This window comes from Amblyomma mixtum, chromosome 10, assembly GCF_055824585.1.
Source record: "Amblyomma mixtum isolate Tamu chromosome 10, ASM5582458v1, whole genome shotgun sequence".
NCBI lineage: Eukaryota > Metazoa > Arthropoda > Arachnida > Ixodida > Ixodidae > Amblyomma > Amblyomma mixtum.
The window spans coordinates 24,927,652-24,955,458 of record NC_143021.1 but is presented as its reverse complement, the minus strand read 5'-3'; the positions used below and the strand labels follow the sequence as shown (position 1 = coordinate 24,955,458).

Here is a 27,807-nt window from a genome sequence, read left to right as displayed (position 1 = left end):
CAAACCATGTTCTTATGGAAAACACAGCATGTATACCGACAACTAAAAAGAATTATAATATTCCAGTTTCATTTCATTCACTGCAGCAGCCATGTGTGTTGTAAAACGAGTTGCCTGGCTGCGTGACTGCGCTCATGCTTTGGAGGCAGCATGTCGTTCGACAGGACGCCTGTAATATGGCTTGTTGTGGATATTGTATGCAGGATTGGACACTAGCACCATCTGTTCGAATAAATGTGTAACTCGATCATCCCTTATTATTCTAATTAACTTCAAGCTAGTCTAAAGTACAGTAAAGCAACGACTACAGCTTTGTGGTGCGCTTCCGTTCTCATGTGTATTTTAAGCCTTTCTATATTGCCACTAGAAAAATATCCTTCCTTACACACACCGGTAGAAACTGCCCTCCAATATAAAAAAAATTTTCCAAGCAATTTTTTGTTTCCTCGCAGGCCCACTACTTTTGTCCGGATTACCCGAGGTGGTGACAGGAAAAAATATACAGCGGCTAGCTGAGTCGCAGGGAAGCGTCAGCACTACCGTAACCAACAGTCTGGTCAACCAACCGCAGTAGACATGACACTCGTCGCCGAATACGCAGTGTTTGGCACCCTGATGACCCTGAACCTAGGAATGGGTCTGTACTTCTCGCTGCGGCGGAAGGCCCGCCTGGCCAACACCACGGCCGAGGTGTTTCTGGGAAGCCGAGCCCTACGGGTGCTTCCCCTGGCCGCGTCTGTCGTGGCGACCATGGTCTCCTCCACTGGCCTGGTGGGCTTCACGGGTCACTACTATGCGTACGGGTTCCATCTCATCTGGAACAACCTGACCATCCTGGTTACTGCGCCCCTTGTCGCCCACTTTTTCTTGCCGGTGCTCTACGGACTTCGCATCACGTCTGTGTTTGAGGTGAGCCTGTCGTTCTCAGCTTCAAATGTAACTGCGCGGAAAGAAGACCGTTAGACACTTTAGCATACCGCGTACCGGAATACCGGGACCGCGCGCGCCGACAATACGCATTCACAGATCGCATTGAGGACGCTAGATGGCGCCAGGTACCCGGCAGTTGCGCTTTCCCCAAGGAAAGACAATGCGACCATGGCGCCGAAGACCAGGGCTCTTTTTATGTCGAAGACGCGAAAGGTGATATCATGTCTCGAGTGGCAGTAGAAATTGTCACAAATCGATGCAAACCAAAAAGGAACAAAAAAGTCGACACGACAAGAACAAAGAAGTCCATCTGTGGTGTTTTACTATTGCAATATCGCTAATGAAACCGCTGCTTAAATTCACTCCGCATCAGAACTGGTCGCATGTGGCATCTCTGCGTAATTAATTATCAGCATATATTTCTAAATATGTGCACGTGGCTAGCGTCTGGGGCCGCCGCGGCACATAACCAAAGGCTGCTCGTAGCGACTTGGTAGTCTTAAGATCTGTGGCTGTATATCAAGGTTACGTGGAATGTAGTCATGTACTTACACTGCACCTAGTTCATAATCCTTTCATTTTTACTTAACGTGATTCTCGCATCTCAGCTGTTACCAGTGAATAATGGTGTTCTTATCCACATATGCACCTCTCCTTCAATTCATACCCTTCTCTCACCCTGTATCCCCTTTTCCTCACTGCATAATAGCCCCCCAACTGATTACTTTGTCCAGTCTATTTGCCTCTTTTTGTAAATATACTTATAGTGTGTAAAAGATAGCAGGATCCACCTTTCTAGAGAACCTGTTGCAGCAGAACAAGCGCAAATTGTGAGGTTTGGTGCCCAGCGCTAACCTGTCGTCTATTATGCTGTTTTTATGTCACCTCCTAGCCGAAACAATTACCCAGCAAAGTCCCCCTAAAACCTTATCTTGTGCTTTTTTGTAGTTCGACAGCCTTAACAGTCTTTTTCGCTAAAGTCTCTCTCGTGAGTTTGGGATTTCACCTACCCAGCGCCCATAGCCGCACTCGCAACGGAAAAGCTCCGGCGGAAGCGCGTCGTGACGTCACCGTAGCTACTGGCTGGGGCAGGGAAAGCACATGATGATTTCATGCTGAACCCTGATTGCGTCTCATGCCAGGTCAGCGCGATTGACGCGTGCGTCATAGCTCTCGCGCCGCGCCAGCTGTTGTGTTCGCGCTTTCGATGTGCCGGGCGGTGTGGAATTCCTTCCACCTCGTCTAGTAATCGCGAAGCCCAGTCGAAGAAAAACGACAGAACTGTGTCAAAAGTGCGGCAAGATATTTTGTAATTTCAGTCGTAACGACAGGCTTTTCTGTTTGTTTTGTAGTTATGTAGATTTTGTAGCTTCTTCTGGAGTAATATTCTGTAGTCTAGAATGTTCTGTAGAAAATACGCCAAATTCCGTTTTTACCACAACATATTCTGTGGTTGCGCTAAGTTTTTTGTCAAAAACAATACAGAAAATTTGTTGTGGCGACAGAAGCTTTCTGATGTATTTTTTTTACTGGGAGAAGTATGGGGTAGTGCATGAGGTGCATCAACTTAGTCGCATGACGTTGCATGTCCCTTCTTTTTCCTTCAAGGCGCGTCTGCTGCTTTCATAAGCACCGCCACCGGCCGACCTCTCCACCTTTCCCTCATTAAAATTCCTTTCTCTCTCTCTCTCCAAAGGGCGCGATTTCTCTTAGGCGTGTTACCACAAGCAGCCGTGCGCACCTTCTGTCATACGTTTGTGGAACATGACTTTCGCGAAGGAACTTATATGCACACAGGGAGCCTTTTTGAGATTTAAGGATCCACTGAAAAATTGAACTGAATATAAGGACACGTAACATCTCTCGGTTGCGTGAAAAAAGTGAAGGAAATAAGGTTTATAGCTAATACTATGTTCCATATACATCTTTGTCTGGGGAAATGTTTATGGGAAACCCACAAGGTGAATATTTGTAATGAGGTAAAGTTTTCCTTAGTAGCAGTTGGACTGCTCTCGGGTGGTTGCGAATGAGTAATTACTCCCGCATTCAAATATACTCATCCTTGGAGGCTTTCCGTAAACATTCGACCAACACTATTCCCACTTCGAATTATGGATCAAATGGCTCTCGCCTTACCGTATGCTAACCTTCCCGGTTAGCTAAAGCGAGCTAAAGCTAAGAATTACCCCCTTATTATAGTCTTTTGACAATGGGTTTACAGTGAGGCTGATATCAAACGCCAACACGAATATGCCTGACTTTCCTCATTTACAGCGCAGTATGCCACTGCAACCGATTTATGAACATGTGCTTCGCTAGAACCTTTTCCCAGAAAGATGCCAGGCTACGTAATCACTGCAGCTGAAAGTACACGGGATGCATTTTGTTTTGTTCGCAGGCGCTGTACTAGTTGCATTGCGGCCTGAATGTAGAAACCCCAAATTCTTGGCAATTTTTATACATTGACACAGCGCCCGGTGCACTCTCGTAGTGCGGGTGAGGTCCCGTCTGTCTGCCTTAACCTACATTCTGTATTCATTGTACATTAACCAAGGGAATTTATTTTTTATTGTTTTAGGATTGCCTGAAAATATTCCTTCTAATCACCGTATCACCGGCATACTTAGTAAAATAAGAAGTTGCATATTTTTGAATATATTACTGTCTTCCCACAATGGTGTCTATATTCGTTGAATGCTTACCTAACTATTCGTTATTTTCAGTATATTCGGCTGCGGTTCAACTCGGCCATTGCATTAACCGCCTGTGCCAGTTACTTGTTTCTTACGGTAAGTGAACGAATTGGTTTGTATACAATGACTTAAAGTTGTGGTCTCTTATATAGAAGATAGTACTGAGATATTGTTAAGGGCCCCGTTCAACGGAAAACCCAGCGTTCGCGCTGCCACGGGAAAATCCCGATTGGACGCGAGTCGTGACTTCACAGCCACATTACCTCGCGCAGGTAATTCAAACGCTCCAGAAAGATCACGCGGTAGAGGAGCAATCGCGTCACTCACACAATTCCTCATTAATCTACATAGTCGTGACATCATTGAAGACATCATTGAAAGAAAAATGATTGAGCTAGGACCCGAACCACTGCCCTTTCAGTTTTGAACCGCATGCGCTACTCCTTGACCACTGAGGAGTATTTGTCCGAATAGGTTGAAGGGTGGTTTACGTGTCTGCTGGTAGAAGGAAAAAAAAGACAAATAATAAACAAACACTATATTTAAATAATCGTCTGTGTACGCGAAGTGTTGTGCAAATAGGACCCCAGGCCACTGAACGCACCTATTAACACTATCAAGTAGTTCTCCTTTAAGTGTCGGCCAAGTTTTCTACCAGCATGCGCGTGGTTCTAAAAGCACGTGATCTTTCCGCGTATGTATGCACAACTAAATTTCATGTAGCGAGCTACCGCTTCCAGGAAGGCATTGCGGCTGCTCAACAGCACTCCTACCGCTTCGACTCAGAACAGGTCTAGACATTCGTAACGACAGTATCTATTAAGGAGCACCCCTTGCATGCTGGCTAGCGTGGTGAACTTATGATGTCCCACAAATGAAAGACGGCCCTCGTACCTCAGGCAAATAGGCCGTACAGACGAAGCCAACCTCACAGAAGATGACGTGGCACTTGGCGCCAATAGTAGCTCGTAAAATAAAACACATTGGAGCTGTGAATGGACAGCCGGTAGTGTCTGCCAGGAGATCATCGGTTATATTGCACAAATACGAGCTATGTCCTGCGCGTGTGTATGGTTTCAGGGCATTTCCTGCACCACGACATTTCATTAAAACTTTGTCCCGACAAAGCACACCGCCCACGAGGAAAACCCTTAAACTCAATAAATTTCGATTTCTCCACGTGCACATCATATTATGTTACATGTCGACCTAACATGAAGTAGTAGCGAAGGGGCCGAAAATGGGATACACCCCACGATTTGGAAAGCAGTTCGTTCACAACAGATCAGTAGCCAGTTCGGTATATTGAATAAGAGTATATGTTATTGAAAAGTGCGCAAGAAGACGTGGACAAGTGAAATGAAAAAAAGGTGCGCGGACTCGTAACTACGCCATGATATATCAAAAAGGAAGATGGAAGGCATGGATATGAACTAGAATAGTGCGCATAACATGTACCATATGATCAAGCGCAGAAGTCCGCAGAATGGCAGAAGGTGACAGTAGCTGTCAACCAAATAGCACGCGCTATGTAGCACCCAAAATTGAAGCTCTTTATTACGAGTAAACAGCCGGATTACGTTGGAGTAGTCGCGCTATTCTAGCTGCATGCTACCACATCAGAACGTTTGGCCGCTCCAAACGTGCCTGCAAGAAAATGGCAGCTGATAGACAATTACACACGTGCAGATCAGGGAGGAGTGGCCGCGCTTCAACAGAGGCTTCGAATGCCTTACTGCCTTGATAATTTCCTGCATATGTTGACAAAGACACTGGGTCATGTGTCCTTTAAATATCCCGCATACCGCTGACTGGGGAACCCTTGCCTGAGGCAGATCTGACGCTTCGTTTGAGACGCATAAGATGATACAATCAAGGAGCTATCTTATGACTTTCTCATTTTCCGTTAATAATTTCGTTCAGACTGAGCCTGGAACTGCTCGCCGACTAATATTGTAGAAATTATATCTGTTGATGCGTTGATCGCCATACTTTCCTAGCTTTTCAAAGCTCAGTTTTCGATACGAGTGTTCTCTTCGTGATTAGAGCGGGCTACCTAATCGATACAGGCCAACTCTAATTCATCTTCAGGGTCTTTATAACGGCCCCTTGCTATCACGCAGATAATTCACTCACGTATACTTGCTCCGCTCAGGGTGTGTAATGTATATTTGACGTTCTGAACCGGCTGTTTCACTTTCCAAGCATTTTTTATCGACTTTTTCCTAATGTAAACAAAAGTAATGAGCTTAAAACTTCACTCCCTAGCGTAAAATCACTTCTTTACAATTCACTAATTAGACCGAAACTTGAAACTGTGTTAGCTGTTTAAGGTGCGTTTACTAAACGCAATATTACCTGTCTCGTAAAGCTACAGAGGAAAGGTATGAAGTTTATTTACTCAAAATGTTCCCCGTATGACTCACTCTGTGAAATTATGCTATGCTAATGGCACTCAGTGTATTAAACAACGAATGAAGAATTACCTTCAAAATTTGTTGTCTGGATTTCTAATACAATTCTAACAATTACTGATTCAGCTTCCCTCTCGCGTTCCACGCCTAGCTCGATTCCATCATGAAAACTCGTTGACACCGTATTCTCGAATGAAGAGATTTATTCGATTTTTCTTTTTTTCCTCCCCCTTATCAAAAAAATAATTACGTCTGAACGATTTGCCACCAAATAAAGAGAAACGGTCTTGTCGCCAGAAGTCCAGAGGGAAAAAATTGAGAAGCGTTGCTTGTTGGGCCAGTTGGTGCATGGTACCGTGTAGAGAAACCGCCACTACAGGACGCATACTGCCTTACATTTGCATTTGTAATGAACAGGTGCTGTGCATCACAAACAAACAAGCTACACTCCGTATTGCGATGCGAATAATTAAGGCCATACGTTTCTTTTGAAATTTAACCTTTTAAGTCATGCATTGTATCCAAGCCTCTCTACAACAAGATGCGCCACATAAAAGAGCCAGAGGCGTTATTTCAGAAAGCTTGGGCCGACAGAATTGGAGTAGGCATCAGTAAAAGCAGCCTGTACTGGCCTCGGCTATGAAGGAAGCCGCGGTGTTAAGCGGGAGCTCGAAGAGCGATCAGGAAGAGTAAATTTGTGCCCCTATATTTGTTTCCTCGCAAATGCACGACGTCAAAGCACAGGACATCAAAAAAAAAATTCGAAGGGACATTTCATCGCCGCCATAAGGGTATGACGCGATATCCTAGTGGGTTAATTCCTATATATGCAGAACGCATTCTCTACTTCATATTCATAGATCCCTGGAGTCCTCATACCCCTACTGGCGCAGCGGTGCGGCGGTTCAGCGATGCGCCGCTGCCATGCGATGTCAGGGGCTCCCAGCTGTGGGCCTTTGCGAGCCAGGTTGCTCTTGCTGAGGGACCAATCATTAATATTGTCTGCCACTTGTCACGGTGGGAAGCTTGCTCACTATCAGATGGACAGTTTGTGATGACGCCACGAGGTCATGTGACCTAGGTCATGTGACCTGCTTCCTAGGTTGCTATCGGGTGCCACCTGCCATAGCTGTGCCCATGATTTTTCGCTCACAACGCTGACAACAGATTTTCTGGAGAACGAAGCTTTTAACGCTATCGTGATAATATCCACGGGCGATCGTATGATGTGCTTGGAGAAATCTGCGTTAGCAGTATTGTTTTCATGTTTGGCTTTTACATCATTGCCTTCCGAATGCGTCTTCCGCCTGCGTCTGGATGAGAGGAGGCTTTTTGAGGGTGACTGTGCGTTACTGATGGGTGGAGGCCTTGTGGAGAATTGAGGGAGGTGGATGGCGATGGTGGAGCTTGTAGACGGTGGAAATGGGTAGATGGTGTATGTGGGTGTGTGATGAAGAGGTGGGAGATGCATTTTTTCTGTTGGGTGCCCGGAGGTGCACCCAGTAAAGGGTTCTTCCTCCGCAAAGGGCTCTCGTAGAGTGTAAGACACACTCACTCACACACACACACACACACACACACACACACACACACACACACACACACACACACATAAATATGCGCAAAGCCTAGCGTTTTTCGCCGAAGTAGTAATATGCTACTAACGCAGTAAAACAAAAATCTGTCATCTTTCAGCAAAGCGTCGGTGCGCTGTCCATTTTCGCGGCCAGCCTGACACTCGTCACAGGTGAGTTTCAATATAAATAAGATTCTTTTCCTCCGTAATGCAAATCATAGAGATCATTTCACATAAAGCAACTGAAAACAAAGGTACTTAGCCACACGGTCATGACTGCTAGGCTATGCAACAGTCCTCTCAAGTTACTTAAGTTTTATTCCAGCCTTAAGTTATTACCGGTAGGTACTGGTTAAGAAATTATTGTAAAAGCTGTATTTTACCAGTACTCATTCAAGGGGTAGAAACTCAGAGGCTAGCTAAAAAACGGTCGATTTAAATTGAGGACAGCGCAGCGCGCTATGAAAAGGAAGATAGCATTGTAGGTCACGGAAAAAACGCGAGTTAATGACTTCCTACCCAAAATCAAGACTAAAAATGCATATGGGCAGGGCATGTAATGCGAAGGCAGGATAGCCTATAGTGCTGTTAGGGCATACGAAAGAAAACTGAAATCACAGGAGCAGACTCCGCATCAGGATTTAATCAGCCTGGAACTCATGCCTCGGCAAGCACCTTTATTTTTAACCGTGAGTCCCTTTCAATCGTTCATTATCCATGGGCATGAAATCGCTATTGCGAAGTGGCTTTGCACCGTCTTTAGAAATTGCTCCAAATCCCTATATCTGGCATTGTGACCATGACTATATACTGCTAGCATTATGCCATGAACGATATTTAACAAGTTGCTTTTCCGCTTCCTAGCTCATTTTTTTTTGTATTCTAGCCATATTTCAACCATGTAGAATTGATTACTCTCCGCATCGAAGCACTTGGCCAGTCATTGTTGTCTTCGTCATTGCCCGCCCAGCAACTGCGTATCCTCGGTACCTAAGGAGCTGACAGAGCAGCTGTCATAAAACTCCTACAAAAGCCTTCTTATTGTGAAGTCGTCGAGAATCTGGCTTTTATTTTATGCACATACCATCTCGAATGATTATTCAGGAACCGAAAATAACCCGCAGCTAATTCTAAACTGCGCTGTCTGTAAAGAGCGCCGAAGGGCGCACCTCAAAATTGTGGCCCGATTACGGCCACCGCTAGCGCATCTTGAAAACTGCCCTGAAAGCGGGACCGAGTGTTTTACGAACTACAAACATCGAAATTTACGCATACTGTCCGTAGCGGCCTTTTCCGAAAAGAAAATAATTATAGAGGACATGTAAGACTGCTTACATGCTTGAATGCAGCGGCCAGTGACGTTTGTGTGTTCACACAGCAAGAATGGAAGTTCATGAAGACAACCACAGCCTAACCCAGCGCAAGAGGCTGGCAGTTTAGCGTGCAGTGTGTTAAGCTGCGATGGTGGCGCAGTTGCAGTGTCCTCTGTGCACAACTGTTAAGTGTCACCTTCAAAAGTTTGATGCTGAACGCTTTTGGGCGGCACGTGTACGGTCCCGCAGCAGTCGATCTTTGCACTGTGAGGAGCCAACTAGACGGGCTTAGCTTATTGATCACCGCCACGTGTCTGCCAAGCGAGTCTCTGAGCTCTACTGTGGTGGCGTCCTGGTGTAAAGTGCAGTGCAATAGCTAATGAGTTTCCAAGTCAATACGCCTCTCTTTTTGCTGCCACTGCAGCAAAAAGAGAGTTCCTGTTCCTGTTCCTGATGTTCCTGTTGCGCGCTGGCTGTCTACGTATGATTACACCGCTTTCTGAGGATGAGTGCGTGGCAATAAGTGGTCGTTTAACCTTGGGTGAACTGGAAGATGAAACTGATCAATTGCAACTTTCGGAAACCGCGCGACCTGACGGCCTCTCTGGGAAATTTTACAAGACAATTTCTCCTGTCTTTCTCAAAATTTTTGAGGCCAGTGTTGATGTAGGATTTTTGCCGCCGCAATTTACCAAAAGCTTTGATGTCTTGGTACCAATCAGGAAAAGTTGATATTTATAGATGACTACAGATCCAGAACGCTCTCTAATGTTGATTATTACATTTTCGCTAAAGTACTCTCAAATCGCCTACAGCTTGCAATTTACTTCGGTTGGACTTCATCAAACACGTGGCTTGAGGGGATGGTCAGTACAACCGAATCTTTATATTGCCCGCACGGTGTTGCAGTATTCCAGTGACGCTCATGAAAAACTAGTACTGCTGCAGATTGAGACTGCAAAGGCATTTGACTGAGTGTGCCAATCATTTCTTTTTTCTGTTTTAAATCACAGAATTCTTTTTTGAATTCTTTTGAATTCTTTTTTTAATGCGATGTTGATTGATTCAGGGCATAAAACGGTATGTAATGATAGATGAGGATAAGGCTTTATTACAAAAACTGCTCCACGCGCTTGATTGCAAATGGCGGTCTCTCAAAACTTGTCTGCATTCTGTCCACTGTGAAACAATGTTGCCCTCTGTCCCCGCTTCTGTTCGCACTATACGTTAAGCCACTTTGCACAAGAGATATAAACAGTAGAGCCATCAGTGGTTTCCGTATTATGAGTCACGAACTGAAGGTATTAGCTTGTGAAGATGACCTCGCATTTGTCTTCGCTGAGAAGGCAAGCATCGGTGAGGTTATTAGTTTAACGGAGGAGTTTTGTTCAGTGTCGGCAGCGTCGATTAATCGCTCTAAGAGCCTTTGGTTTGGAATGTAGAAATCGACGCCTGCTAAAAACACTTGTATGCAATGGACATGTAGGCCACCCACGTACCCTTGCGTTTCTTTGAGTGCCTATAAATATAGCGGACATCACTGGTAATGCCACTTGCCAGCTTTCTAGCGCTATGCTCAAACTTTTGTCCACCATGGTCTCTCAATTTTTGGCAGGGCGACCGCATGTAATCTGTTTCTTGCCTCTAAAATTTATTACGGGCTGCAAATCATTCAGTGCACAGACTCTATATCCAGAATTTTCACGACGTTTTCGCAACTTTTGTTCCGGGTTCGTCTTTTAAATCTATGAGCCATGATAAGATTTTCCGGTCTGTAAGTGACGGTGGCCTTGGTTTAGTCCACCTGTATGTCCGGCAGATAGTTTCACGTTTCATGTTTTTCCATGACACCACACAGCCGATAATGCGTGCATTCTTCCAAGCAAATTTAGTTCATGTTTTGCCTAAACTCATTGTGTCTTCTAATGTTTCTAATCGTCCGTGTTTGTGGGGCTTCATCCATGAGGTGCATTTTTCTGTTCGTTTTCTGCTTGTTTGTTCCTCCCCTGAGTTCCTGTTTCCAGTGCCCAGGAAACGCTTCAATAAGGACTCAATCTGAGTGCTGTTCCCTCCACCCATGTACCGTTCTATGTATTTACCGTATATACTCGTGTATAACCTGTCCTCATTTATAGCCGCATCCCCCCCCCTTTTCGGCCGCAAAAAATTTGAAGAAAAAACTAAAACTCTCCAAAAACGCGCCCTGTCGCACAAAGTGCTGCAAGATAGCGGCAGTTAGTTTTTCCCACACCACATACATTATCATCACTGCTGCGCAACACGACATTTCCTCGGCTTTGTTTCCCGTCTTTACGGTGCCTTGCCCAGCGCCATTTGGTCTTTGCTATCCGGAGCTTCGTTCGAAAGTGTGCGGACTGCTTGCGGAATCTGTTGTGTTGCGTGCGCCGTTGTGTTGCGTGCGCCGTCGTGTGGCAGGCTACGTGCTTTTGAACCCGAACAAAAAGCAATGGGAAAGCGCTGAAGATTCTACACTGCAGGCTTCGAACTTCAAGTGGCAAAATACGCTGAGAAACACGGTAAACGGGTGGCCGGGCGCAAGTTTGACTTCGACGAAAAGTGCGTTCGCTGCTGGTGTATGCAAATGCAAGACCTCGACGATACTACTCGAACCCGGAAGGCTTTCCGTCGGTAGCAGTGCAAGTTCCCAAACATTGTAAAAGACCTCGTTGAGTACGTTCGGCTTATTAGGAGCACCGCCTTCGCGGTGTCTACGGAAATAATCAGCATGAAAGCAATCGCTATCGCTCAGCCTAAGAACGTTCGACCTGCGGGCTTCAAAGCCAGTGGAGGGTGGCTTAAACGTTTTATCAAGCGGCATCAACTCTTCATCCGCCGTCGAGCGACGTTGAGCCATGAGCTGCCAGCCGAATATGAGGACCGAATAATGAAGTTTCATCACTTTGACAACGCACTTCGAAGGGAGCATGAGTACGACCTCACACAGACGGGCAATGCTGAAGAGAGCCCTGCCTGGTTCCGTGTAGCGTCCATTTTAATACGAAGCTCCTGTTTGGCTCTATATAGCCCGACTGATCCTCGCGAGGTCTTCAGAACGTTTTGATCGGAGTATTCTAGAGACACGGTGTGATAAATGCAACAAGTTTGTAGCCATCCAGGGAACGACAGCGTTAATTTTCTATGTTTTTATTGGAATGAATCAATTTCTGCATATTTTGACAAGATTTTTACAGAAAATTTTCACAAAATAAAACGCACCTGAGAAAATTTGATGAAAGAAATTGTGGCTTATGGACGAGTATATCAGGTGTATTTACCGGTAGACGACGTACAGTGCCCCTACCGCCGTCTACCAAGACAATTGTCTCTAAGCTACATGCCAGACATTGCCAGTTCAAACATGGCGAGAAAACAAAGGCATTTTTGTGTCCACTGTAAATTTCCACCTTTGAGATGCTACAGAGACGATTTAGCATCGTTTCATCGAATGCAAAGATGCAGTACACTTTCGGGATATCTTGCAACGCACATTTAAAAAGAATACTTAGTTTGACACCGCATTCTGTGCGGTATCTCACTGCCTTGACGTCATAAAGCCGTAAACATGTTATGTCTGGTTAAGCTACACAGCCTCTGTAAAACGAGCATGATGAGCCAACATTGTTAATCTATTGTATGCCTAGACTCAATTTAAACCGGAGTAGCGGCCATTCCTTGTGCTGTGCTCTTCATTGCCCTTTTTCTTGTGCTTCGTTGCCTAGGTGCGCCGTATTATGATGTAGTAGTGACGTGCCCCGTTTTGCGTCAATTCTGTGCTTGTTTGTTTAGGTGTGTCGTATAATGCATTGTGTTGATTTGCGATGATCTTCTCATGGTTTGTACATGAAGAAAATGTACATAGTAGTGTACAGCAGTGTACGAAAAACATTGCTTAATTGTAATAAATACCATGTTTAAAAAAAGTGATGGCGAAGTGCTCTAAAAATGTGGTGAACGAAGCGGACCTGTGCGTGCCAACCTGGGCTCGAAATCGACTCGGGGAGAAATTTTATTTTTCCTTTTCCTGATGTAAGCGCTGCCGATGACGTCATGAGGTCAGGTACGTTTTCGGGCCATTTGTCGGGGACAACCACAACGCCGAATTTGCCACCTTATGAGCCATGTAATGTTCTTTCATTAGAAAACTTTGGAAGGGCATAAAAGCAATAGAAAGAGGAAAAGAAAGAGAACAGTAGATGTATATTGCACGTAATCTGGGCTGTGTGTGTGGACATGACGCAGTTATGCTCGGGACCGGGGGTTTTCAACTCTTTACACATACGTACGCTGCCGACTCTAACCTCGCTGCCGGCTCGAGCTGCTCTGAAAAGTGTTTTGTTCATGTCTTCCTTAACATTCTCGCATTATTTATGGTTTTAGATTTTATGTGATTCAACGTCTCAGAGTGACACAGGCCATGATGGACGCTGTAGTGGAGGGCGCGGTATCATTTTGACCATCTCGGGTTCATTATAGAGCATTAACATCCCACAGTACAGACGCCTCTAGCATTTCCCGCCCATCGAAATTCGACCGCTGCGGCAGGGATCGAAACCGCGTCTTTCGTGTTAGCATTCAAGCTTCATAACCAGTGAGCCATAGTGGCGCCTCTTTTCTTGTGCATACCTTCGTGCTGTTAAATAAGAATAAGAAAAATTCGCTGTGGCTTAGCTTGGTTAAGCCCGGTAATTGCGGCATGGTTCAGCTGGTAGTGTAGCTGGTGGTGGTTTTTGCGGTTAGACTTGTGGCGATGCATCTGTTATACAATCCAATTCAATGCAATCCAATCCAATCCAATGTAATCTAATGTAATCTAATCGAACCTAATCTATTCTAATCCAATCCAATCCAGTGCAGTCAGACCGCCGTTCACGTGCACCGCCGTCGCACACGGACGGCGCGAGATCGCGAAGCAATGTTAAGCCGCTGGTGGTTGGCACAGGTACTGCTTTCTAGCGACGTGAGTCGAGCCTAATCTCTTCAGCGTAACGCCGCAATCGCGCTCCTAGCGGAGAGCGCAGGAGTTAGGCGCCGGTGGTGGCACCGCCGCGACTTGCGACGGCGCGAGTCGGTCGCCGTTCTCTACGGCGTGACGTCGCAAAGCACCTGCTGCGCTCCTAGCGGAGAGCGCAGGAGTTAGGCGCCGGTGGTTGCACCGCCGCGGCTTGCTACGGCGCGAGTCGGTCGCCGTTCTCTTCGGTGTGATGTCACACATGACGTCACACAGAGGTCAACTAAAGGTCAATGGTGGCACCGCCGAGCCACGGCAAAGGCTGAAAGTGCAAGTAGTAAAGCTTTCGCTTTAAAAATGGCCTTTTAAGTGCTTATAATGGCAACAGCCTCAAGGCAGCGTTGAAAAACACGACACTGAACTTTACGGTCACAACAAATTTTTTTCTCGTCCTGTTATTTCCGGTCCGCTTATGAATGATCGTTGCATCACACTTTTACATTTTTCTTTTTTTTTTTTGAATGAATGAATGAAAACAAGGAACTTCTTAATCTTCGCAGTGTTTGGGGCTCCTCTGCTGTGGTGCAACATCATCATCGGTTTCTGTGGGACACTCTACACGGCACTGGTGAGGGTTATTATTTCTGCTTTTTTATTATAAAAAAGCGTTTTGTTTTACAGAAAAAAATTAAATCTTGCAGTGATGTCGTATTACACCTACTTCTCATGACGGTGCGTCTCTTCGAGAGAATCATCACTTACTCGAGAAGATACACAAATCTAATTTTGATGCGTCCCTCCCTAAGCTGCATTTTCATGATGAACATTCGCAAAGCACCTGAAGAAGAATGCTCTCAATATTTGTGCCCACAGATGGGCAATGTTTCAAATTCTGTGCAATCCTATTTTAAAAAACTACCGACCTTCTTACTTTGAAACAAAAAGGGCAGCAGCTTCAGCGGACGATCATTGTGCTTAGGCAATGAATCAGCCATACACAGGTTTAGGAGGGTAGAAGTGTAGGCCAGTTGGTGAGACATGAAGGAGCTAGACACCGCAGCGGACACGGGAAAGAAAAAGAAGATGACACAGGGCGGTGTCGCCCTGTGTCGTCTTCTTTCTCTGTCCCGTGTCCGCTGCGGTGTCTAGCTCCTTCATACACAGGTACTGCCGCGTAACAAAATCTCTCCGTATTCCTGTCGCGACTATTCAGGGTGTGCACTGTGCGGGATGATGTGGCTGTGTGATATGGCGGTGGGATAAGGCTTTCGGATATGCATCGCTTCCGTGCAAAGAGTAGATGAGATGCATCACACACACCACGAAGGTGCTCATTCTAATGCTGCCACCAGACTTCATAACGGTTCTTGTATAGTCCAAATATATAGTGAAAATGATATAACTCAATACATTTCCCCATAATACACCAATGTCCCATATGCAGCATCTAAGGAGTACAAACTGAGGAAGATTTTCGAAGCAGGATCTCGTTGATAGTAGAATGGATTCAGAAAATACAATGTGTATAAGTTCAACCAACACATTCGTTCGTTAGGCGATACAGAGAGGTATTCACTAAGCAAATCTAGCACAAGTTTGAACAAAGCAAGGGGAAATAGCGGAGCCTAAATTCGGAGACCAACGGTTAAGCAAGAGGACTTGCTTTCGGAAATCTGGAAAAAGGAACCTGATATAACCACCAAGAGTTATAGGTTGCGCACTATAGTGAGCTCTAACGGGCACGAAGAGAAGCTCAAATGATCTCTTTCATGTCCTGTGGCCACAGAATGGCTGCGGCTTGGTAAACGCACAATCGTGAGTTAAATCCTTATCTCGGTACCGGCAATATGATGGAGGTGAAATGAAAAAAAATCTTCTGCACTAAACGTTTTGGTAAGAGCCCAGATAATCTAACCGACTTCTAATCTCTAAGCCTTTGCAAAGGCTAAATAAATGTTCTTCCCTGAATAAATTCTAAACTCTAAATTGAGGCGTGCCACGAAACCAAAAAACTTGTTTGGCACATACCAATTCAGTAAACAGCTTCGTTCAGAACCCAAACGGAGAGGTAAAAAAGAAATTCTCTATTATATCACGTGTGATATGTAGTTTGAGTATTATGAGTACTATGAGTAATCTTTCTACAAGCACTTGTCAGCAAAATGAAGTGGAAGTTGTCCGCCAATAAACATTCACATGGGTATTCTAGAACGCGTTTGGGACCTGCTTTGGCACTCTGAATACTGTTAGCACGTGCAAAGAAAGACAAAACACATGCTCTGATCTTGTGTAATTTGTCACTGTTAGCTGAAATTAAACGTTATTGATCGACGCATCCGCACACAGAAAATGCAAGATCAAATAACCCGTTCATAGCATAAGCAGTGCTCTCGCGATATATGAAAGGGCACCTTTGCGGCATAATTGTTCCAGCTCTTTATTTCCCTCTTCGAAATAACGCCAAAGTGTTCCTCCACTTGTTTTCAGGCGACCGTAGACACACTTCCGGCATGGGATACCACATTGAACAGTATGTTTCATACGGAAATGAGTGACAGATTTTTTTTCTTCACCCGTAAAATCATTCGTTCTGTTTGTGGAAGACACCCAGGAATACGCGATTCGAATTGTGCGACTGATTGCTCGCAGCATAAATGAAAATGCTGACAAAATGCAACCATGAAGTAAAGTAGCTTTGTGCATCAGTAAGAAATACCTATCATCGGTGGGACCATTTTAACTCCCAGTTTAAGCAGGTGGCTTCTTTTTTTCCAAACGTATAACATACTTAGAAGACACAAGACAGAGAAACATAAACGCTTGTGTCGTACGTCTTAGTGTCTTGTGTTTGCGCTTCATTCGAATCTCTTTGTCTTGTGTTTTCTAACTGCAGTATACGCTCGAGAAAATGATCAACCAGCTGACCCAAGTGTTAGCTTTATTCGCTTCTTGTTCCTGAGGGAATTGGCAACTCCACATATAAGGAAAACTAGCTTGAGGCATTGTAGACCCTCTTTATTGCACGCCTCTAATTTGTTGCATATCTGCTAACAAGCCGAAGGGGACGTAGGGTAATTCAAATGCCGTCAACAGAACCACACATACGACGCTCATGAGACGCTTGCAGCTCACACGTTATTACGTTCCGAATATGGGTTGCATCAATACACGATATTGTGTTTTGTTAACATTCTATGCGCGCAAGCTTGAGATCACGGGTGAAAATTGCTTTTCATTTCACTTTTTAGATCAATAAATCGTAAAGTGAACATAAAACGGTAAGAAGGTTGTCTACGCAATTGTCCGCGGGGAGTGTAGTTACCACGTCACTACCAAAAAGTAGGTTTAAAACAGACATTTAGGTTTATAAAAGTGCACTATTAGGTGTGCTTATACGTTGTTTTCAATATAACTGTAATTTAACCAGCTATCAAGCTACTTTTTTTGACACTGTAGGAAAGACCACAGAGCCGAAACACGCTTTGTCATCCTTTAAAATCGTCCTTACTCCCTGAAAATTTCCGTCCTATTTTTTTATGGCACTTTGCCTGTCCCATCGTCTTCTTTTCTTGTGTCCCTGTTCCTGCGCTGTTTTCCTCAAGATGTACCAACTCGCTCAACTCGCCGTTTTACTAGTAAACTGAAAGTGCGCTCCAAATTTTGATATCCTTGTCCTAATCGGTACTGTCTGCTTTAAATTTACCTTATCATTAGTGCCTTTCGAGCTAATTCTGTCCAGTCTATGCCTCGCACCCCGTCTAAACTCCCTAGGCCAACAAGACGCTGTCTCTTCTGAACAATAGTGCAATGTGCAATCCTGGGACAGTAACGCTGAACGTGGAGCACATAATTTTTGCGAAGAAGATGACATTACATAATAATTTCTCAAACGTCTGCAATATTCGCTGTATTTTTCTCCGCAACCAAGGGCGGACTCCGAGGAGTGGTTTGGACCGACTGCGTGCAGCTGCTCTTCATGCTACTTGGCCCTGCAACCATCATCACAAAAGTATTCTTGGATTTGAAGAATTCAAACAGCACCGCCTCACCTCTGGCTGACTTAGATCTGCGTCGCTACGTGGGAAAGTAAGTTTTGGTGTGCGAATTCATAGCTGAGTCTTCACTATGTGGCAAAAGGCATGATTTTCCACTATACAGCGAACGAACAGGACACTAAAGACAGCCTATCAAATAATTGTTATCAGTAAACAGACATTCTCTGCTCTTTCTGGGTGTGGTGCTGTTTATCCCGCTTCAAAAAATGCATTTATATGTGAAGAAATTTGTTTTCAAGAATTTATTTATTTTTCAGAAAACGTGCACTAACTAATACAAGACCAGAGGCTAAATGCTGCGAAGCCTGACGAGACCTCTGCCCCTTAACACAATAGCTTAGTGCGCGTAGGAAAAATAAAACCACGAAATGATGTTGAAAGTACGCTCAAAAGGAGACAAAAAGCGAATACCGCTTTAAACGCAACTGTAATTTGTAACACCGATGTTTTTATACAGGAATATTTCAACAATGTATTGAAATTGCAGCATTAACAGTTGGGGACAACTTTAGATGCACTGACTGAAGGATTTGAAAAAAGGGTGCCATACATGTGTGAAGCAGGAAAATAAAAGCAGGGTATTTAACAAGCACATAGACAAAGAAACGTGAAGTAACCTAGGGGCAAAGACACCAAGGGCTAATGCTCGGATTTGCCAATGAAAGTTGTGAAAGCATAAAGCACAGAATGCAATCACACAACCTCAGAGATCCAAGTAAAAATTGTTTTAGTGAGTAGAAAACACTTCTAATGTGGTTTTTAAGGGCCTTCGAGAAATCGGGAAATAGGTATTGTCTATTTAAAAGCTTTCCCCGATCTTCATTAAAGGAAGTGATCAATATATACAGTTCTGTTCTCCTGTTCTCCCATTCGTGATGTCGTTCTCGCGGAGTGACCAAGTTACCTTCAAAAACATGTTTCAAATTCACGACGTGCACAACGAGAGAAACTGGCTGCTACCGTTTTTGAAGTGAACGACGGTGTTGCATAGCCTCTGGGATGGGGTGCCAAAAATTCATTTTCGAATCCTGCAAATTACCAGCGAAATCGGTCGGTGATGGCGACACCTTTCTCTCGATTCAGGGAATTTAAGATCCAATAAAAACTCCTTTTTCGGTGCCAGGGGTCCCTTTGTCGTTACAACACCGTATTCTATCGCTACAGGCAAAATAGTTTGTTCTCAGTGTTTTTTTAATGGTAACGTGCGTGCATTATGCTTGCAAGAATTTACGAGTGGTGCACGGGGCAAGAGTGACACTATCGAATCATACACTTAAAACTTAGTTTAAGCTTCGCTTTGCATTCCAGTGCCGACTCTGCAGTCGATTCCAGTACAATGTTCGATATCATGTTTGAGAATAATCTCGTTCAAATTGTCACCAAGCCTACACTTGTAAGCAATTCGTCTAGCTCTATTCTTGATTCACTTTTCCTTCATCGTGCTTTTGATGATTAGGTAGTGTCTGTGGATTCAAATTTATCTCACCATAAAATAGCATCTGTCTGTCAGCACTTGCTCCCAAATCTGTAAAAAATGATCCAGTGGCTAAAACCGTGAAAGGTTTTGAGCGTGCTGCAGATGATGCCATTTTAGAATTCTTAGATTCTACGTTCCCTGACTTCACTGATGATGATGATGCTGTTCACTGGAACAAATTTGAGGATTTATGCCACTTTTGTTTGAGTAATTTTCTACCTGACAAAATAAAGAAAACGGCCAAACATACGCCATGGATGAACAGGCATATAATACATTTTAAACGGAGAGCCAAACGACTACGTTAGAAAAGAACAGCATCTCATGCTTTCAGCAGAGCTCTTTTGGACGCCGTTATACGTGCAAAGTCTTTTTATTTTAGCGCTACTCTCTCGAACTTCATTTCTGAGGATCCTCCATGCTTGTCGAATTTTATCAAAGAAAGCAAAAGGCATGTGCAACAAATATCGCATAACGTTGCAGTGATCCCTAATGCCAAGGTTATTGCACATCATTTCAACCAATACTTTCACACTTTTCTCCATGCCCACAGAAACTTCATTTTCAACATTCCCGTCACATTTCCCGAATGTCACTGATTTGATTTCGCATGAAAGAATACTGAACATGCTGCTCAGACTTGAAGTTAAATCTTCACCGGGACCTGATGGTATACCTGGCGCGTTCCTTCGCCGTTTCGCTGAAACACTGGGCCAGTTCCCCGTAGTTATATTTCAATCTTCCATTAAAACTGCGTCCTTACCTGATGATTGGAACACTGCACGTGTGGTACCCATCCTGAAGAAGAGTGGCCCACTTTCTTTATCCAACTGCCGCCCCATATTTATATTATGCTCTTCTTGTAAGTTCGTGGTGCATATCATGGCTAACCTCATTTCAAAATTTCTTCAAGAAAATAACATTCTGTCGAAACTCCAGCGTGGCTTTAGGAAAGGTTTTTCTAAGATTACTCAGTTGCTCACCATATTGCACTTTCTTTCTTCTGTCGTGGATAGGGCCGGTCAGGTAGACTTAAAAATCTTGGATTTCAGCAAGGCTTTCGAACTATTACTCCATAATAAATTTATTGAGGAACTTCAGCTGATAGGACTGCCAGGTTTATTATTGCTTGTGTATCAATGTGTTTAGTACTACGCAAACAGTACGTAACTATTTACGGAGATTATTCTTGCGCTCTTCCGGTCACATCTGATGTCCCTCAGGACATTGTGCTTGGGCCGCTGTTGCTTTTGATATATTGCAAAAATATTGGAGATGTAGTTGGCGAAGCTGTACAGATTCGCATGTATGCTGGTGGCTGCGTTATTTTCAATGAAATGCGGTCAGCTGACAATGAGGGAATACTAAACACGTCACTTAATAATATCTACGCGTGGTGTAGTCGGTGGGGCATCAAACTTAACTTTGAAAAGACCGTCCTACTACGTGTTACAAGAAAACTAAATCGCTTTAAATGCTCTTTCTTTTCTGGGTTCAGGAGAAATTACTGAAGTAAATGAGTACTAAAATCTTGGTGTTACATTTACAAACAACTTGAGCTGGAACACTCACATTTCTAACACTTGCTCGTCTACCTGACGAAAACTTTGTTTGTTGCGCCATAAACTACAAGATACACCGCTTCGGGTTAAAAGATTGCCATACGAAACCTTTATAAGAAATAAATTGGAATATGCATGCATTGTATGGGACTCTTATACTTTCACTAAGATTAAAGGCCTTGAACGTATCCAAAGCAAAGCTGTGCGATTCATGTTTTCGCAATAAAATCGAACAGCTTCAGTGTCTGCATTAATACAGTCGAATTTAATACCAACCCTTCACTCCCGGCCCAAATTTCTTCGGTTGGAATTCTTAGTTTTGTTATTTAACCGTAAAATTTGAATAAATTCTTCACCGCATTTTATGTTACAGAACACTTGACGAAACCGACACTCCCTCCACCCCCCTTCTCTGACCCCGTACTTTGTAAAGACTAACTTATTTCAGCACTCTTTCCGCATACTATCAGTGATTGAAACAGCTTACCAGCTTCGTCTGTGTGGTCTCTTAACCTGATAACTGACCATTGTTAACTTTTCCTTTTGATCTTGTTTTGTTAGGTTGTTTTTTGCCTTTCCATGTCATTTCCCGCTGCTCGTGTTCTATATGCACTTTGGTATTAGTACTGCTCAATTTGTGATCTGTTTTTGTAATCCACTCCAGCTTGGGCCTCACGGCCGCCAGTACATCATAAATAAATAAAATTTGTGTAGCCTCCAGTTTCTTTTTTGCATTCCGACTGCACCAAAATCAGGCCACCGCAGCAGGCATTCGCTCCCGCGACCTTGGCATTAGAAGCCGAGGGCCAAATCCATCGAGCCACCGCGGCGGGTCTACTGAAATGTAGTGTCACGAATAGTGTAGTGCATTCTTCAATATCTATTCCTTGTGCCCAGTTCATTTTTCAGATTAGCCTAATCAGCAGTATTATTATATCTTGGATAAGGTGTTTTCAACACTGTACTCTTCAAGTGAATTTTTACGTTCCTTAAAAAACCCCGCAAAATAGACATAAAAAGCCCGAGGAAGCGCCGTTATGGCAGCGTTGACAGATGCACACTCAGCAAGTGAAATCGCCCTGCTAAAGAGGGCCGTCTCCGATAGGGCTTCGCGCTCGCGGTGGTCGCGAGGCTTTGGCCGAAACTACTGGCTGCTCGCTGAAAGGGGACACCGCACTGGTTTTCATAGCAATAGCTATTCCAAGAAAGCTAAGAGAAGATATTCCTAACCTTATCCGCTTACAACAACGCTACCAAACCGTACATCATGGCCCGCGAGAGTAAGATTGAGGTAGATCGCATATGCCTTCTCGCGGCAACTAGATAGCATTAAAACAGGCGGCGCACATCCTGAAAACTGATGAGCTTTTTAGATGAGTCTTGCTGGACGCCTTGTTGTACACATTCTTAACTGATTACGTGATGTCCTCGAATTGCCCCCTTCTGAACCGATGTCGCATTATCAACTATTCAACGGAGGCGTTCTGTTAATAATATTTCCGCGAAGTTTAAAAAAAACTGAAAAATTCTTGATTTCGATGCATCTGCCCTTGTGGTATTCTTTTGCTACGGATGGCCTTTCCGGTCATTATCCTAAAAATAATCCAACGAGGTCTTTTCCTGCTGCTTAGAAGGTCCTGGCACGGGTGCCTACCTTGTGATCCCTCCTTAGAAAACCCTATCGACCGACCCTAAATGAAGCTAATGCTCTGGAATGCCACACAATCGGGCTTGAAGGCGCGAAACCAGTAGTGGAACACTCCGCTCGGCATTCCGAAATCTGTGCTTAGCATGTAGTCGAAAAAGACGCGACGAATAACCCTGCCCCTTCAAACAATTTACATAAGACTGCATAAGAATGACTTCTGGTACTGCTGTACTGAACTTTTCAGCCTGCTGTCCAGATTAATTTGTTTAGAATGCCTGACTCATTAAACATATTCAAATATAAGTTGCTTAAGCCAGAGCATGCATGTGTTCCTCCTTCCGTCTTTCAGTGAAGTTTGGTGGTATGATACTAGAGTAGTCTCTTGTTCATAACCATTTTTTAGACTGAAGACATTCGCATTATAAACTTGCTGGAATATTTCAGACGAAGCAAATTTATCAGCTTGCCGCATGTACAGGAGTTAAATTCAACGACAGCAGCTTCTTTGGCACGGTTCTACAGCGGCCCATTGGCGAAAGATCTCGTACTCGGCGGGCGGCTCGGAACGGCAGTTCGTTCTGCCATTTATTCGTTTCCAAAGGAACTTGGGTACCGACTGATAACTCTGAGCACGTGCGACAGTGATGTATTCCTATATTTCTGCACCTACCTTCTGCCTGCCGTGTCCTTCGCCGTAAACCTAGTTCTTCCGAGCCTAGTAACATGGTGGAGTGGTGGAGGACCATAACTCAGACCGTTGGCTAGGCCCTTCGGCCGCAGGCACCTTCAATATATTCCAAGGAAACAATTTTCTCGCAGGGCTCCTAGAGCTTACCTAGCGGCTATCGGAGGGTACGTGCCAAATGCCGTGCACTCAATGCTTATTCTCCCTCCGTTTCGCTCCGCGTATTGTATGACGTAAAATGATGACACATAATGCTTAGGAGGTTACGACTGTTCACCGCTGCATTCATCGAGAGCTATTGAGGTATTTTTGTTTCTGAATGTATCGACCTAAAACAAATTCATCGTGACATGCACATGTGTACCGTTACATACCACTGTTTTTAGCTTCCAGCACATACTCGTTCATCGACTAGCAGTCCTCTCCAGCGGGCCTCTCCTGGCGCGCGGTGCCGCCGCATTTGAGCCTCTCCTCAGGTGGTGCTTGTAGCAGCAGCCGCTGCAGACGGGGCGTCCCGCATTCCTCGGCTCTTACTGTACGCTACCCCCTCATTACACAGTAACCACCCTCCGATAGCGCATTCTCCCTCTCGGGCCATGCCCTGCTGCTTGCTTGGCAAAACCCTACGCATGGCTTCCGAGGTAATCACATTCCATTCACGCAGTCCTGCGCTCTCGTTACTCTGCATCCACGGAAACCGTCCTCATCATCATTCCACAGTGCTTCCCATAGCGAAGACCTCCGTTTGCGAACTCTTCTGTCGCCATACTCTCACTGTTACAAGGTAACCCTCCTTCTTTTTTTACGGCAACCACCCTCATGTTGCTGCCGGAGGCGCTAACCGCAGCCTATGTTTACGCACTTCGCCGCTCTAGCCATACTGGCCTTCTTGCACCGGAACCAGCCCCTGGGCACTTGGCTTGGTAACCATCTTCCACCTATGCATTCATTGCACCCCCATCGTACTGTCCTTTTCCAGAACCCCGCCTCCTTCTTCCACGGTTATGACCCTCCAGGTGGTTCCCGTGGCAGCCACACTGCGGTCGCGCATTCGTGGGCCTCTCACAGTGCCAATGAACGTTTGAGTGCAGTGGGGCCGTGCGGGGGCCCAATGACCGACGTGTCCAAAACTCCCTTGTTACAAATAAAGTTTTCATCATCATCATCATCCCTCTTCGATCATCTTAATCCTCCTCAACTTCTTCCAGGGTAACCGCACTCCGGTTCCGCACTCCTCACCTGTCGCTACAGCCTGTTTTTTTTAACGACAAGCCTCCTTATTCCGGAGTAAGCACACTGAAGTTGCACGAAAGTAATAGTAGTAGTAGTAGTACCTACTACTACTACTCCTATAATTGTAGTATTAGTACTAGTACTATACCACAGTACTATATTTGTACTATACTACAAGTATAGTAGTAGTAGTAGTAGTAGCACTACTACTACTACTACTAATCTACTATACTACTAGTAGTAGTATAGTAGATTAGTAGATACTACTACTACTACTAATCTAGTAGTAGTAGTAGTATAGTAGATTAGTAGTAGTAGTAGTACTGCTACTACTACTACTACTACTATACTTGTAGTATAGTACAAATATAGTACTGTGGCATAGTACTAGTACTAATACTACTACAATTATAGGAGTAGTAGTAGTAGGTACTACTACTACTATTACTTCCGTGCAACTTCAGTGTGCTTACTTCTAGTACTAGTAGCTGTAGTAGTAGTAGTAGTAGTGGTAGTACTGTTTCTACTACTTCTACAATGACGACGACGACGATGACGCTAAGCCAAAGGAACTGACCTTTGCCAGCTCTCGTTGTAAAACACTTTCCAACGCGACGAAAGTACAAGCGTTCCATATAAGGGAATAACGCCAAAAGAGACATAGACAAAAGCTTAAAATGGGTAAATGGAGTTCCTCACCAACGCTCCTTCGGGAGCGAAATGCGCATGACTCTGAAAAGAAAGCTACACTTCAATGTATTTTTTTCTGCGCCTTGCTTACATTTCAGTTTCGATTTGGATTTCACTCACGACGAGAATGTCTGGTCGCCCCTTCTGGCAGCTGTGACCGCAACCATGTACCGGCTTGGTTTGGACCAATCCGTGGTGCAGAGGTGCATGGCGTCCGCGACACTTTCCAGTGCACAGCGGTGAGATATCTCTGCCAGTTTAAGCTCTTTCATGAATATCCCGTAAAAACTGCAGGGCACTTCTCATTGAGTTTCGCCTGTGATGAAGTCTGAATATAACAGACAAAAGTAAGAGTGTCTATATTACTAATCCCGGCAAGCACGAAGAGGTGGATAGCCCTATATGCATGTGTGAATTATGATGCTCACTGATGGAACTAAAAAAAACCACACTGCGACTATTGATCGCCTTAAATGCTGGCAATAAAAACTCGAAGGTTGTTCATAATTTCTTCGAATAACGTGAACTCTACAGAACGCTTATTTCGCTCGCGGTCAAATTTTTTTTGAGACCTCTGGATAGGTAACGACACCATGAAAGGACGAACCATGGTTTAAATGAAAATCACTATTCGCAACACTGTGTTTGAGAGAGAAACCAGGGTCACAACTTGAGGATTTTAGTCATTCGTGTTTAGTTTTCCAATACTTTCAAATGTCCTTCCACCGCTTTTCTTCCCCCTTAAACCTTATGTTTTACGAAAAGAAACATATCGACAGGTTAAAACTCTGGCTGAAACCTCTGCTTTTCTACGAAAAATCTCTTTCGCTCTCTCTCAACGCCATTGCTTGATTACCATTCCTACTACGGTCCCAAAGTTTTTCGCTCCTGTCGCGCTTTTTTTTTTTTTTTATGGCGAAAAATTTCTAAAAAGGGGGTGATCATTCTTAAAGGCAATTGTGAGAGGATTTTCATTATCATATCTGAAGCAAGCAAGGCCGCCGCGGTGGCTCAGTGGCTATGGTGCTCGGCTGCTGACCCAAAAGACGCGGGTTCGATCCCGGCCGCGGCGGCTGGAATTTCTTTGGAGGAGAAATTCTAGAGGCCCGTGTACTGTGCGATGTCAGTGCACGTTAAAGAACCCCAGGTGGTCGAAATTTCCGGAGCCCTCCACTACGGCGTCTCTCATAGCCTTAGTCGCTTTGGGACGTTAAACCCCATAAACCAAACCAAACCATATCTGAAGCAAGAAAGTTGAAGAGGCGTGTTTTTTATCATTCGAGCCAAATTTAAAATATCTGCGTGTACCCTGATTTTCACAAATAAATTTTTAAAAGTTGCTGCTAGCTACAGATTAGAGTGACACTTCACCAGCGTGCTGATCTACCCCCTACCCCGATAACGCAAGTGGGCAGCCTTAGTCAGCATTCTCAATGGGCGTGCCTAAGTGACAGGCCGGAACAGGACTCGGCGGAGTGCCCTGCCGAACTGTTTTCTTTATTTTTTCTCGTGCACTGGCTTTCTGGAGGGAAGGTGGAGAGGCAGAGCATCGTTTTTAATCGCCATTTCTTCGGTGCTGAACAAGCTAGCTGAAACATTTTTTCAATGTGGTGACGAGTGGTGGAATGCCGATAATTCGTGCGCTTTTCCCTAACCTGAGTGAATATCATCTCATAATCCCTTTACGTTTGCTGCTCTTAAGGTAGAGCTTTTATGAAGGAACACTGCTTGTAGCTGCATATGGAGAATATCTGGCAGGTGTGGCGTTCTCGTCCGACGATGCCGGGAGAGCACAGCATATGTAGACAGTTATCAGACAAGCTTATAACATCAAGACTGCCATGTCGAAGCTGGAACAGATAAGAAAGCACATGTGACAGGGAATTAATTGCAACAGAACTGATCAGCAGCTTGATATTCCAATTCGCAAAAAAACAGCTACCAGCTTGTTGGTCATTAAAAAATACACGAAAGGTTTAACATTTTCAACGCCTCTCCTTTTGCTCGTATGGATGAACACTGAACTGTATGGCGGAGGCTGTTATGTCCAGATTTATTGCCGGACCAGAGCAGCGTGTCAGGTTTCTTATCATCACGTCGACAGAATGCAGCGCGAAACAAGACAAAAACCAAGTGTTGAACATTCATATTTCAGCGCCCCTGCTGATTTCTCCCCCCCCCCCCCCCCCCCCCCCGGCGTACCTCGTCCTAATTTTCGCTGCATTGTGCAGTTGAAAGCACGCTTGAATAAGTGAAATGAGTGCCTTGAAAAAGAAGCGTGTGTTACTACCCTGTATAGCATGCATTCCCTCATACAACAGAAAAATCTCTCTAGGGCAGGTCTTTGAGTTACTGAGCCCTACCATGAGCGCTTCCGGAAATAATTTGATGTGATTGAACAACAAATTCCATCCCCTACCCTGTGTTCTTAGCGTACGTAAAAGTGCGTCCTCTATAATGAGTTGAAAACACGCCTGAAAAGGCACTCCACTTAAACACTGTATAAAGAATGTACTTCCCACTGCGTTTCGCACCGAGGTTTTTTCGCAGCCTAGGCCTGTC

At 44.6% G+C, this 27,807-nt stretch overlaps 1 protein-coding gene across 1 annotated transcript in view; it reads left to right on the top strand.

The window, feature by feature from the left end:
* The window catches only part of LOC149325405 (sodium-coupled monocarboxylate transporter 2-like), a 76,789-nt gene that overhangs the window by 2,598 nt on the left and 46,384 nt on the right, over positions 1-27,807 (top strand). Inside the window, exons 2-7 of the mRNA XM_089564265.1 lie at positions 453-909; positions 3,654-3,719; positions 7,733-7,784; positions 14,456-14,523; positions 17,824-17,981; positions 25,344-25,484. Of these exons, the coding sequence (XP_089420391.1) occupies positions 577-909; positions 3,654-3,719; positions 7,733-7,784; positions 14,456-14,523; positions 17,824-17,981; positions 25,344-25,484 (818 nt within the window). The 5' untranslated portion in view covers positions 453-576. The remainder of the gene's footprint in view (positions 1-452; positions 910-3,653; positions 3,720-7,732; positions 7,785-14,455; positions 14,524-17,823; positions 17,982-25,343; positions 25,485-27,807) is intronic.